This window comes from Apteryx mantelli, chromosome 9 (genome assembly GCF_036417845.1).
Source record: "Apteryx mantelli isolate bAptMan1 chromosome 9, bAptMan1.hap1, whole genome shotgun sequence".
Lineage (NCBI taxonomy): Eukaryota > Metazoa > Chordata > Aves > Apterygiformes > Apterygidae > Apteryx > Apteryx mantelli.
This window is the reverse complement of record NC_089986.1, coordinates 12,622,778-12,637,824: the sequence shown is the minus strand read 5'-3', so window position 1 is coordinate 12,637,824 and position 15,047 is coordinate 12,622,778. Positions and strand designations below refer to the sequence as shown.

Here is a 15,047-nt window from a genome sequence, read left to right as displayed (position 1 = left end):
AAAAATGTTCCCTTTATTTTTTCTGTATGTTAATATTTTCAGAGCTAAATATTGCTCATTGCTCTTCAAGCTGTTTTAAATGCCCTCGCTTCACTGTTATCTTCGGGGTCAGAACTTCTTTCTCTAACTTGCAATGTATTTAGGAGGTGGCAGTCTTAGCGGGTTTTGCAGGCTGAATGTCCCGGGGGGTCAAGAAGGAGTCCAGGACTTCTGTGTGTCAGCTACCTGTACATCAGGGACTGTCTGTAACTCCTCTGTCCTCAAATTTATACCGTGTCCAACGTGAATGGTTATGCCCTCTTCCACCCCAAAGTATGATCCCCCCACATCTTCTAACCCACAATTTTCTGAGGTCTTCCCTCTGTCCCTGGCAATGGCTTTCCAGGATGATGCTTTGTGTACCCTAGTTGTCTTCTGCATTTTGCTCTCTGATATTTGAGTTATATATGTCTCCCAGCTCCCCTTCCCTGTACTAAGATCATTCATTCCGTAACAGCAATGTAGCCTATTCTGTCTGTTCCTGCTCTTCGCTTGCATCAAGGCTTCTCTTTTTTCTCCACACTTCCAAGTTGCACTGGCTGCCCAGTGTTTCACTATTATTATTTCTTTTCTTTCTGTCAGAGATATATTGACCCTCTGATCATTTAAACCCTTTTGGGAGACGGGCAGAGGGAAGAAAAGAATGTCATCCTTATGGAAGGTGCTGAGTTGTCTCTTTATCCACTCTGTAGAGAGTGCAAAAGTGGCTGAAGGTTTCTTCACTGACAAAAATTGGGTGGATTATTGCTAGTTTGCAGATGTCTTTCTGTGCCCCAATCACGTATGCTGTTTTTGCAGAGATATCTGTTTTTGTGCAGTTTAGCTTTTAAGTATAGGCACCTCTTTGATTCTCCATGAAAAAGGGACTTTAAGAAGTTTAAGACCCATAAGTGGTCACTGAAGAGTTGAGTAAGCAGCAGTGTATAAACACAGTATTTGAGCAAGAATCTCTGTCACTGGAAGTTTTTTAAGAGCGGGATAGACACATGTACCCTCTATCAGGAATGACTGATGCTTGGCTGGTCCTCCAAAAGGGCAGGTTACATGACCACTGATAATCTCTTCCTGCCATACTGCCTCTGTTCCCTTCTACTGAAAGAAGCTTTCCTGTGAAATGACTGTTGATCCTATGCATCATGTTTATTTACTCCTACTTCTCCAAAACTGCGTCTAAAGGCGTGTGTGCTCTGAAAGGGCCTTTGCCACACCTCCTGGAAGGAATTTGTGCCTCCCTTCTGACTCAGATTGGCTAGGTTAAACTCAGTAAAGCTATCTTCTTCTGGCACAGTCATATGTATTTTTATACTAGGCTTTACTAACATCATTGTGTCTGTGTGAGTTTAGGGCTCTCCCACCCACATTCTTTGATGCAGTAGCTGTGCCAACAGGGTTCTAGTGAAAGACCAGGACAACTATAGCGGTCAGTCTATTTATTTCAAGGGTTCCTTGACTGGTTTAAGTCACTCCTCACTTCTTGACAGTGAGGTTATAGTAGTTACTGTGGTTGCAATCTAGTGTTGTTTGTATAAACAGACCCACACACTTAGGCTCTCTGAGGCATTAGCCAAGTTTTGGGGACAGGGCTAATCACAGTCTTCTCTGTAGACCTTAACTGCATCATGGAAAGGTTTCCTGATCTGATCCTTTTGTTCTGCTGATTGATGTTTTCTTGATTGTTTCCCATTTAAAGAGTTGCGCTTCTCATGATTATTTTGGATACATGAACAGCAAACATGTAGAAACATAAATATAACAAGAAAAAAAAATATAGCCAATCTTCTAAGAAGAAAAATGAGACTCCACCACCATCATCATCATCCCAAAATACTTCTCACCACTCCCTGGCTCTGTTGATTCAGGAAGCCAGAAGAGACTGACTAAAAACCAAATTCACACAGCTTGCCACCAGGCTGCTAAAGCATCCCATTACTGTTTCTTTAAGAATTTCCTAATATGTCATTGTTATACACTTAGATGTTATTGTTCTGTCCTTAAGTGGTTTCAGGTTTTCAGGTAAGTTTTGGAATAAAGCTGGAGGCATTGTGACCAGGGCTACGTAGTAACATGAGTTTGCAGTGTCTGTGCTGGGTTTGTGTTGGAAGGTCCCTTCACTGTTTAAACTGATCAGAGATACTGGAGTATGGTCTTTCCAGCTACTCCATTTGACAAAACTCCTGCTGCTGCAAGGGACAGTCAGGTGTGTAACAGGGGAGGGAGGAGACCAGCAGAGGGGCAGCTCCTATGCGCATCCTCGCCCTTAGGTCACTGTGTAGGCAGCATAAGTGAGAGTTTAGAAAAGAAATTCTCTAGTCCCTTTCTAAAGACTTTTTGCAGGCATTAAATACAATGTGACTTCACTTTCACTTTGCCAACAAAACTGATTAAACCTTTGTAGCTTACCTGTGCTTTGAGTATTCAGGATTTGATCCTGTCTTACCGACATCACTGGTGTCAGGACCAGCCGGACCTCTAAATAAACTAGTTTTGACTGATCAGTGTCTCTAAATAGATTAGCAGAAAAGAAAATCATTAGCTAGGAAATTCCTTTCTTGTTGAACTTATATGCAGCCATAAATCTTTATCACTTTTACCTCAGGGATGACTAGACATGCATTTCTTTGAGTAACAGCTAACTTAGATAGTTGGGAAGGAGGGGATGCTTAAGTTTGCAATCAGCTGCACTGGCATAACTCAGGGAAGGATCCAAGTTTGGTAGCAGGTTGTGAGAGCAGAAGTTGCTAAAGCTGTCAGTGCTGCTGGAAGTAACGCATATGTGCTCGTGCCCTTCACTGGGTAATGAAGATACCAAGGGCGGTTAGGAGACCATGCCTTTTTTCTTTTTTTTTTTTTTTTTTAATTTTTCCCCTTGAGGTCTCATGTGTAGGTATACTTAGGAACTGTGTTTAGAAGGAAAAGAAACTATCATGCCTTTCTAATGCAAAGAGGCGTTTTGTAGTTATCGCAAAGTTACAAATCTGCAGCTCAGTGCACAGCTGACATTCCTTTGCTAATAAATTGCAGCATCATGCTCCGAGATCCAGACCAGGGCTCTACAGTACATTTTGTCAGATCAGGTACACTACGCTAGTAGTTTAAGGATATACTGGGAAGGAGGACTGTACCAGTGCTATAGCCAAAATGAAATATTGCCCAAGAAAATTAAAGACTATGCCTTGGATTATATCCTTGGTAGCATTATTTGTCTGCAAACTTGATTTTGTTCCCAGTGCATTGTACTTTGTACCCAATTATTTTATTTTATTTTTTTTTAATGTCAGGAAAGTAGTAGTGTGTAATTTAAAGCCTGAGACCTGAAGGCTTTATGATTAGAAAAGGGTAGCATGTGTCACTTATTAAGGTGTGCTGTTATTGTACAAATGTTTACTTTCTGTTTTTTCCTCTGTGGTGGAAGGCCTGTCCTTTCATATTGGAAGAAATTCCTCTCAGGAGGACAAACCCCGGAACTAGACTTCCTTACCAAACTAGCTTTAAGACTGCAGCAGTGACGTCCCTTAACCAGGAGACTTTCCCAGTGTAATTGTATCTGCAAAACCTTACTTAGCAAGCACAGGGCTTCTAGTGTTGACTGTTGCCTTGTGTTCTCCTGTAAGCTGGCTTGGATCTCATTCTTTTGCAGAACAACTTTATGCCTCTCGCCTGCCCTGTGACCTCCTGGGTTGGCTTGTGAGCCCAATTCACAAGCCATTAACAGGATGCATCTGGTGCATGGAATGGGGAAGAGGCCACAGTACTGTGTTACAACTGGGAGATATTCCTTGGGCTTCTCTAAGGCTTTTTTCCTAGTTGCAATTGAATGTTATCCCCATCTTCGATCATGTCTTTTGACATGCATGGTCTGAATTGGGAGGTAAGAAACCTTAGAGAATTGTCAGAGCAAAAGGTCTGGGTGTAAGAATAGGAGGTCAAAGCACCAGTTCTGATGAGTTGAAGGAAATGTTAATATGAAGATTTAATCCGATTCTTGACTTCCTAATGTTCATTTGGACAGGTAACTGATATGGGTAATGGTGGGTAAGTTTAAAAAGAATGTTTTTAAATGTAGTTCTCTAATATGGTCCCTTATATCTTTAATACTCTTGAGCTGACTCATGTGAGGTCTTACTTTCTTTTTTTTTTTTTTCTAATAGTGATCTGTTTGGTGGGTAGGAAACATGAGTTGTAGTCTTTTGATGCCTGCAACTGTCTGTTTAACACACACCATGAAACCAAGAGGATTCTGGCTCTTTATCAGCTTGGATTTGGCCCTCCAAAGCATTGTGCATTCATTCCTCATCCAATGTAGCTCTTGAGCATGGGCTCGGTCTTACACCCGCGAACAGATTTTCTGATTTGAGTTGGACTGCGCACCTTCCTGGAATTTCTTGGATTAGTACTCAAAACATCACAAGACTGAGTTTATGGCTTTTAGCTGAGCAAAATTGGCTGTACTGCTTCAGCTCTGTGCCTTGCAGAAGATACGTCTCCTGTCCTTGAGACTGTTAGTCTGTGATGGTAAACACTTGCACTAATGTGTCGTAATTCAGATGTAAAAATTTGTTCTTGTATTGATACTTGGCATGCAAGGCTCAGTCAGAGACAGGCTTAGTTAGAGAGCAGGGCTTTCTAGATCAGATCAGCCATGGCTTTGTCTAGCTGAGTTTTGAAAACCTCTAAGAAGGGGAAAGTCTTTCAATAGGAGTATTTTCAAGAGTACAGTGTCTCTTATGATCAAGCTTTTTCATGATCAGCTCTTATTAGAATTTAGTCTTCTAACACTGGTTCTAGGCCAAAGATTATTTTCTGTCTGGTTCAAATACAGTTTGAGAATACAAATGTTCTCCCTGCCATTAATGTGTAATCAGGAAAATTCAGTCAGAAGAACTGGGAGAGAACTATTCTGGCCAGGTAACATACATTAAAGCTGTAACTGTTGTCTTCATTAGGATTTTTATCACACATTAGTTAAACAAGGTAAAATGAAAGTCTTTGTTCTTTGTCAGAGTAAGACCCAAGAAGGAAATTCAACTTCTACATTATCTTAAATTACATGACAAAAGACCCTGTTACAGTCATTCTAAACAAAAAAAAACAGTTTAATGTAGTACTTTTTGTCCTATACTATATGGAGATTTTGTGACAGTTATTCATCAGTCATTGTGATTTTTCTGAAATGCCCATTTTAAAATACATTAATCTTGAAACACATGATCACAGAAATCTATGCATCATCTAGTGAAAGGGATGTTTATGATGGGAGAAGAATTCTTGAGTTTTCGTAAACTTCTGATTAAAGGTAGGAGTACATTACAGGAAGTTCTTCTCTAGATGTGCAGGTTCCATCAATTGTTGAGTTGTGTCTTAACTGGGGAATCTTTCTGTGACTAGCAAGCTATATAATTGATCGCATATATTTTCCCTCTGTCATGGAATGGAATGAACGCCTGCTGTGTTTTCACTGCTATTTGTTGGTTTTTTGCAGTCTGGTTATGTTTACCTGTAATTCCACTTAGTTGTACTTATCTTCCTAGCAAGTTTTAGGTCTCTTTTGGCACAGCTCTTATGAAGCTTTGAAAAAAATATATTTTTTAATTCTTTCATTGGACATCAACTCTTCTATAAAGTTGGGCTGATGCTTACAAACTGTTTGTAAACAAGATTTTCAAATGCAATTTTTTGAATTTGCTGGGATAGCTGTGAAGACTAGCATGACCTCTTTCTTTCTTGTGGTCTTTGATTGCAATTTTTTCCTCAAGCATGCTTTTTATTTCAAATGTGAGCATGCCATCAAGCTGTAAGAGTTGGTGGCAAGCATTCTATTTCTTATTTGTAAAAATATTTTCTGCACCAGGTGCCCACATGATACCTAGGAGACATGGTAACAGAAGTCTTTTTTATTATTGTTATTATTAACCATTCAGAGAGGATTCACCAAGCATTATGTGGAAGCACCCTCTTTCATTTCGAAACAAAATGCACATTACAGCAAACAGCATCTACCATAACTAAGCCTTTCTCAGAATGAAATACATGTCTTCTCCCTCCCTGCCTATGGGATGATTCTTATATGCGACCTCTCATGCCACCTTCAGAAAAAAACAACCTGTCTTCTCATGTAAACAAAGAGAAGTTCTTTTTTTCTGCTGACACAGTATGTGATGCCTTTTCCGCATATAACTACCACCTGCAGTGAACTGGGCATCTTCTGTGTTTGCATAAAATCCTGATCTGTAAAGGTAAGATGTTGTCATCTGTAGCAGTTTCCACAAAGTTACCCTGTTCTGTCCTCAAATTCTTCCTTTAACGTCATCTTTTTCTTGATGCCTACAGACATTTTCACCAGTTCAGATCATGAGTGTGTTAAAACTTCCTCCTGTCATGCTAAAGGTTATCTGCTGGTTTCATTTGCTCACTTACTGGTCTCTATCCATGTTGTCTTTTGTCTTAAATTAAATTTAAACTGTCTTAGTCAGGGACTGTCTGTGTGTGCATAGCACTGGGAGAGCTGAATACTCATCCACAGCAGAGAATTCTGGGGGTGACAGTAATACAAAGAATAATATCAGGATTTTAAATTTTGCTAAAGAATACAGTGAACATTATTTCCTCCTCACAATGAAGAGTCGCAAGGTTCTCGTACCTTCTGTGGGGAGAACAACGTAAAGCTGTATATGTCTCTTAAAAAGGATTCTGCTAAATATAGTGTTTGCTTAGTGCTTATTCATATGCAGAAATATGTCCTCTAAAGTAAGTATTGGCAGCTTTGCCACAAAAAACCCTAGAAGTAGAATAGCTAATGTTGGTTATATTTCGTTGTGTTGTACTGTATACTTTTTATTTTGAATTAAGGCTGATATCAACCTGTTGTAAGTTTAAATCAGTTAAATATTTTAGTCTAAGTAAAGAGTACACAGCATATTTGTATTACACTGCGCAAAGCAGGGTTTATCCCCAGTTTTTATTTAAGTTCACTTTATGGGTAACTAAATCTTAGGCTTCCTTCCAGAGACCTTGCCTCAGTTTAGCCTTGGAGCATTCTGGAACGAGGAGTAGATAGCGTTGTTGAAACACCTCAGATGTTTTTTCTCAGTTTTAATTATGCGCTGGTGAGAAACTCCAACCAAAGTAAGTATGGAGAATACTTAAAGCTAGTTTCTCAGAAGCTGAGGTCTTCTGATCAAAATGATGTTCGTTAGTATCTCTCTGTCTAGCTGCTTCAGTGTAGTCAACAACATAATTCATCCATCTCCATAAATGTGTCAGTGCTTGGTATGAAGCTATTCTAACTGACAGTTATACTGGAAAATGTGCAGACTAGATATGTTTGCCAGGTGTTGGAAGGAGAACTTGTATTATAAATAAGACCCTAGAGATACCCCCCAATTTCAGTGCTAAAACGTAACTACATGGAATGGGAGAAGAAGTTGCTTATACTTTTCTTTTCAAAGCTAGTAGTCTGTTAATCTTTAGCTAATTTTACTTTGTTGTTTTTTAGAACTGTGCATTTCTCTGTGATTTATTTCTGTTAACTTGTTTTTTTAATCTTCTTTATTTTAATGTGTGCCTGTTTCCCCATAAAGGGATATTACTCTATGAGCCCTTGTGATGACGAATATGTAAGTGTCTATATCTTTATATCCTTTCACATTGCCTGCTGCAGCCTGTCACAGTCCATATTTCTCTTCCTTTCATAATGTCTAACAATTTTCCTTGTATTTTAACTTGTCATGACATTAATTGTATGGTTTATAAAGAGCCAAAAATGTACAAGGTTTGGAACTTCTGCATGGAGAACATAAAAACTCTGAGTAAACTTACAGCTTCATAATACATGTAACAAAGCATGGCAACAAAAGAGCAGCTTTGCCACAACTTTTACATGAAACACAGCTGCTTTATAATGTGCAGAAAGCAATTGTTTCCTCCCCGTGAATGTCTGTGTATATAGAATGTGATGTCTTTGAAGAGTGCCAACACTTAACTGATCCCACAACACCCAGATAAGTTTTGTTACTTGAGATAATAAAACAAACCGAGTTGTGCTCTTCTCAGTGGTGTATCTTATAATTTTAAGTATTTGTATTCTTAATTTTAACCTGTAAAGTGAGACTTTCTCTCTGTAGTTCAGGTTATCACACTGTTTCATACAATTAAAATGGATCCTCTTTCACTGAAAACTGAAAAAGCAAAACGGTATTCTGCGTACTGCCTGTGCCTTCTGTAATCCAGATGGAACTTTGTATGCTGGCAATATTACAAGTACACCATAAGTATCTAATTTTGCCCATAGTCAGTGCATTCTTTGTAACGAAAGGAAATGAGTCTACTTTTGAGTAACCCAGGATGTAATCAAGTCATAGAAGTGATTGACACCTCTTCTAAAAAAAAATTTCAGTAAGTATTCTTAAAAATCATCCATGTTTATATATTTTCCCCTTCTCTTTGGGTAAAACAAGATTTCACACTTAAAGAAAAATGGTGCTTTTTTTCAAATGTATTCCTCACCTGAAACTATAGTAACCCCTGTGTGCACTCAGCTTCCCATTTAAAACAACCTTTTGTTTTGAGAAATAGAATCACAGAATTATTGAATGCAATGGGCTGTTCCTTATTGCTTCTGTTAATCTTGACCCAGTGAGTACTAGCCACGTTCACCCGTGTTAAAAGATCGGTTAAAAGATCTGCATCAAGCATCCTGTTCCCATTGATGCTGTGAATGATCATACAGGACACCTTTTGCTTGACGTTTAACATTCTGTTCCCTTTCGCAACAGTCTATTTTAAGATTGAGAAAGATTGATTACAGATGAGAAATTAGGAATGACGTTACCGCTGCAAAAGAAAAGTTTTGTGTTTATGCAGGTAGCCTTAGTTAAATACAATTTTATATAATGCAGAACGTAATAACTTGCAAAATTGTTTAAAAATTCTTTTTTTTTTTTAAAGCTGTCTGACTAATTCTGGGGTATTTGCTGAATACATAGTTTATTTTCCTTCCTGTCTCCACATTGTTTATATGTAGTATTTTTTTTTTTCTGTCATCTGGTATCATTACATTATCACATAGTTGTTTATACGAAGTATTTTATTTTTTTCTGTCATTAGGTATCATTATATTATCACATAGTATTACAATGTGACTTTTTATGTGTACTTAAGACATCCTAGAGAAGCTATTTTATATGCCAAGTAGGAAGCTTTCATAACAGCAGATCTCTAGTATAGTTTAAAAAAAAAAAAAAGCGAAAACCAAGAACAGCAAATTAATGAAAAACATTTGCAGATCTTCATGTGAAATAAATTTGCATAGCCCCAGTAGAGATGTGCCAGATTACACAAGCTCAGAGTCCAACCCATCCTAGGCTGCATGTAGCAGCTTGGTTGTCACTAGTATATAGTAAATGAGCTCGACATAGTTTTGTGAGTTCTAGTGATTTGTACAAATTAGCCCAAACTTTGGTTTCACTCTTCACATATTCATTGGCTATCTTTGATTTTTAATTATGAATCTACATTGAATTTAAACTGAATTTTTACCGCACCTTTTCAGAGTGGTAACTGAGGTCAGAATCTGGCTGTCAGCGTTAGGCTTCAGCATGTTATGAATATATACATCAAATAACGTAGAGGAGTTGGTCTGAATACAGGGCTATAGTATTTGATAAAATCACTTGTGGTTTTGGCTTGCACATGAAATGCGTTTATTTTCTTTTACAAATATTGATTTTTTTTTTCCCCCTTTGAACTTTTTTGTTTTACTCCATGCTGTTCATATTCATGCATCGCTCCCTTCAAAATGAAGGGCTGCCATCTGTAGCTAATCTGCGTTGTGACAAAAGTACTTTACTTAATGTGGCACCTGGTTTGGCTTTGGCAAGAACTAACGCAAACATAAGTCATACCCTGTGATCCTGCCAGAATGAGCTATGCTTGGGCTGTGTTTTTATTTCCTTACTTTAAGACACCTAGTTTCTGCTTGTGTTTTAATTACAGAAGTTTGTCTTGTCCCAAGATAGGTTTTGTGTGAAAATTATTTTGTTCAAGATAAAGTTCCCTGAATGTCGAGAGTCATGTACAACAGATAAGTCCCATATGCAGTATGTTTTTCACAGTCATTGACTGGGAGTTTACAAAATGTCGTTATTCAAAAGGTCGGATTAGTGTCTAACCTGTTCTAGGAAAGGTAAGACTGGGAAAAGGCCTTAGGAGAAAATACCTGTCTTAAAGTGTCTCCTGACAGCAAATCCTTGGAATCTGAGAAAACTGTTGCTAAAGAGGAGCAATGTATATTTGGTAAAATTGGCTGATCAAGGCCTTGTCCGGAGATTATCAAGCAGGATGTGGAAGGAAGAAGTTATCTTTCGGCAGTGCCACTGACTCTACTTGACTTTCTGTCTATAGCCTTGGTTTCATCACCTGAAAGTGAAAATTGTAATGTTTCTTTTTGCCACACAGGAATATTAAGAGCTTATTTACTGTACAGTGCTTTGAGGTCTCTGAATGCAAAGTGCTCTATATAAAGTACTTAACTTGGTGATTTTACTTCTGCAATTATTTAAAAGCAGTTGTTGTTTGTCTCCTGCATCCAAATACCTTCTCTCTCAAAAACACAGTACAGTTGGAATTTCTGTGTTATTGCCACAGAAATGATTAGCTATCCAAGTTCAGCATTTAGGCTTAAGAATGAACACCAGGAAAGAGAATAAAGGAATGGTGAAGATCAAAACCCAAAAGGCTGAAGTGGGGTCTTTTCTGCCTGCCCAGTCTGTAGACTTCATTATAAAAAGTAGCCCAAACTGTAGTCAGTCGAGATTTGGATATTAGTCTTTCCCTCAGTTAAATGTATTCCTTTGTGTCTAAAAATCATTTTAAAAGACTTCACATTTTTAAGTATATTTGCAGCATAGCAATCTGTTTTTGAAGTCGTATGGCTAAAGCTTGCAAAGAACTTGGACAAAAGGAGAGTTTTGGTATGAGTTTTTTTTAATGGGGTGACTTTATGCTTCCAAAAGTCTCTTGTTTTTGCTTTCCATGGTAGCAATATGTTGAGAGAGATAAAGGGTGGTTAAGCTGGCGCTATGGCCAGAAGTAATGCATGTGAAACCTTGACCTTGAGGCTACTGTGTGCACAGATAATGGCAAAGAAAATGGCTTTTTTCCGCTGTCCAGATTATATGGCTTGACTTGGGAGCACATTTACCTCAATTAAGCAAACCCAAGGGCTGCTTTACAGGACCCAGGTGTATTTGATGCCTTGTTCTCCTATTATGTTAAGTAATGCACAGGCCAGGAGCTAGAGCTTAACCGAGCTTTTTTGGTAAGTTTATGCAAAGATATTTAACTAGGCAAATATCCTGATATTGGGACATCTCAGGTCAATACCGACGAGGAGAAATGGAAACAAGCAAGCAAACAAAATCTGCCTAGTGAAATGTGAAAGGAGGCTCTGAGGTAGCGGGGTTGCCGGCTGTTTGCTTTGGCAGGCTGAATCGGAGAAAACTTGTGATGTGCATTTGCTCTTCCCAGGTTCATGTGGGGCAGGGTGCTTTGTGAGGAGGGGAAGAGCACTCTGCTTAAGGAATAGGAGTATTAAGTCAGAACGAAATTTTAGGCTCTGTATTTCTTCTCATTCAGAAAGTTTATCTGAAGGAAGCTATGAAGTTCTCAGTAGAGTATGGTCATATTCCCTATGCCTTAATTTCCACTCAAGTCCATAATCCAGTCCATTTTCTATTACTTAGACCATTGCTGCCCAACTGGGGAAGTCCACCAGCCTTAAAGATGAGCCATGGGGCTTGGTACAAACCATTATGGTCTGTCAGGCTATTAGCTTAAGCTGTGTGCTGGGGCAGGCACCCCTGGAAGCTGGTGCTGCTGGAAGGGGGCAACAGAAGCAGTCAAGGAATGGGTGCAGAGTGGTGTCAGCAAGACAGTGACAGTGACAGGAGTCTGGGAGCAGGAGCTGAAGAGGCCACAGTGTGAGGAGGGATGCAGGGGGTGAGGAGAAAGCATCGCAAGGTAGCAGAGCTTTGAGGGTCTGGCGTGGTGAAGGGGATTCTCAGGAGCAGGGACTGAGGTGGGGAAGAAGGTAGCATGGGTATGTCTTTCCTCTTTAAAAGCTAAGATAAGAAGAAGAGAAGTTGAGGGTCTATGGCTAGATGTTAAATTGAATGAACAGCACTTTGTGGTACTGTATTTGTATCACTTTTTCCAAAATTAAAATAACTGAAAATCTCTTTAGACCTGGTTAGCGATAGGTGGAGAGCACGTGATACTGTCCTCTCAGCATGCTGTATGGCTCTGTGTTTCAGAGGACATCTCAATTGTCTGTCCAGAAGTAGCATGGCCTCTGAAATTATAGTTCTGTAAACCACAGGAGAGCTACTGGATTATGTAATTTAAAAAAAAAAAGAAAGAAAGAAATGAAGAAGTATAATTCTCTAGCAGTGTTTACTGCAATTCTTCTTGTAAAATTATTTAAAACACAGGCCTAAACAAATTCCAAAACGGGAGCACTTGTAGCAAAGTTGTTACAGTTGCGTATCAACTGCTAGGAACTTATTTTGCAGAAATAATTGTTTTCCAGTGACACCAAAGGCCTAAGGAAACTACCTTCATCCTGTCCAGGTTCTAGAGACTGATCAACTTGAGTCTGATTAGAAAAGTGAGTGCTGGGCAAGAAGTCTCTCTGTCTAGGTGGTCTTGCCCTCAGAGCTCAAATATAGGGTCTGCCTCATTTTGTGGTACTTTTTGGATGTGAGGTAGGCTATAGAGCTAAAGCTTACTAAATGTTTTACTGTGCTTCATCTGCCTGCTTAAAAATAAATTTGGGGATTAATAGGACTTTCAGAGTCCTGCTTGATCTGATTGATTTTGAAAATCCTAATGTTTTTCCAATTGAAGTTTCTTTAGTTTGAAATTTATAAAAGCTTGATAAACCTTACGGTTACCCAAAAGAGTTTTATTTGTGTGGAAAGATGATGCATGTGTGCATCTTCACCAGTTCTGTGTCCTTTAGTTTGGTTTTGGTTGGAACATACGTTTTTCTTTTTAAGGCAGCAAGAAGTATTGGGTAAAAAGGACTTTTTGGAGAAGCATAGAGCTTTTATATGTATCTGTTCACTCTTAGTGACCTGCTCTATTTCTTTTCTCATTACTGTTCTTTGTCTCATCATCTTTTCATCATTGTCTTTTCATCTTCAAGGGCCCTGTCATTTCTCATGCTTTAACATACTAGAAAGTCACTTTCCTCCCTGTTTCCTTTAAGGCAGGAAGATGCTGAGGAAGGCAATAAAAATGATTTGGGATTTCATTGGGCACTCAGGTACAAGATGATAGTTTTTGAACAAGAGAAGAGTTTTGCTTAAACAAAAGTTAACTTTGATAATTATCAAAAGCGGTATAAAAAATTAATACAAGTAAGTGAGGGAGGAACAGTGTAGGTATATATGATATTCTGCAAGACTTCGGCTGTGTAAAATAAACTATAAAGTGAGAGAACTGCTGTCAAGACAGGTTAATTTTGAAGTGCAAGACCTGTTAATTGTCTATTGTGTACAAGTCATTCATTAAGTTAAACATAATATTAAATGCCTTCCAATGTGTGTATAAGGTTATTTCACCTCGAAGAGAGCAGTTCCTTGTATTACGAAGGATACCCGTGAGCCTTGTGAAACCTAATGTGTTCAAGAACATGTCAGCAGGTGTAATTCAATATTCTCTATGGTATTTCATGCCTTTTGTCTTCTAAATCCCTCAGCTTTAAATCTGACAATAGACATTGACTACATAGCTCCCCTTGAAAGAGGCTAGGTTAGAGGAGAAGACCAGTTTTAAAGGAATAAGTGGTAATGAGAGATTTTTTTTTTAGAAAGTGAGTGGAGGTCAACACAAAAAGAAGACACTGAATATTCTGTGAATATGGCTTGTAGTTGACATCAGAATGCATGATATGAAACACATTTATGCCAGAATTGCTTTTTCCTGGCTCACTGACAATTACCTTTAGAAAAAATATTTGTTAAAGTGAATAACTTTTATATGGTGTTGATATTCGTAAGTTCTGACTTGTGCCACCATGGTGCCTGCCTGCATTCTTTGTCACGCTGCAGCAGACAGGAAACACCCGGGTTTAAGTTGAACTCATCCTAGGCAGAATCACTGAGAAATGGTGTGCTGTTCCTTATCATTTTTGTCTGTACTTGAATAGATAGCCTTATAATTATATATTTACAGTTTTATATATATATATATATATATATGTATATATTTATAGCAACAGGCACTCCAATAATATTAGTATTGAAATATATTACAGCATCAAAATTTGCTATAACTCTATTGAAGTTCTCCAACAGAAAAGTATTGCAGCTTTGAAGTATTAAAAATTTTGAAGTCAATAAGTGTGTTTAACAAAGGTCTTCATCTTCCTCAGCGGGCTTCGGATGGTAGCCCAGGCAGTGGCTGTAGGTTAGTTTCTCCTCCCTTTTGTCCCTGCCACCAGCTTTTTTTTTTTTTTTCTTGATACCTCAAGTATAGGTAATTTTTTGGAGTATGATGGTGAAGATAATATAGCCAAGTCATAACAAAAGAGGTTTTTAACCTGTGATTCACTCTGAGGGAAAAGAAAGAAAAACATTGGAAGTTTCTAATTTGCAATGTAGCTTTTGTAGCAAAAGAACTGCGGAACCTCAGTGAGAGAGTTCACTGTGAACCTCATTAATAACACTGTTGGTGTGAAATTTGGACTAATCTGCTGTGATTTCTCTTTTCTTTCTTTTTCTGATCCAGGCTTCTACAATGTTAAGAGCATCTTTAGCCCCTGTGTAAGTGTTTCTTGCTGAGCTGCTTGTTTATCTGTAGCATGTGGAAGGAGGGACGGCAAATCGAAGCGCACTGCCAGTTGTCTGGAAATGGGAATCTCTCATTCTCTGTGCTCCGTGTGCTTCCTCTGATCTCAGTGAACGTACTATGCAAATGCTGTGTCCGTATTCTTCTGGGCAGGTTTGGTA

At 38.6% G+C, this 15,047-nt stretch overlaps 1 protein-coding gene across 1 annotated transcript in view; it reads left to right on the top strand.

Moving 5' to 3' along the window:
• The window catches only part of ARMC9 (armadillo repeat containing 9), a 76,185-nt gene that overhangs the window by 19,018 nt on the left and 42,120 nt on the right, over nucleotides 1–15,047 (top strand). Inside the window, exon 10 of the mRNA XM_067301755.1 lies at nucleotides 14,827–14,861. Within this exon, the coding sequence (XP_067157856.1) occupies nucleotides 14,827–14,861 (35 nt within the window). The remainder of the gene's footprint in view (nucleotides 1–14,826; nucleotides 14,862–15,047) is intronic.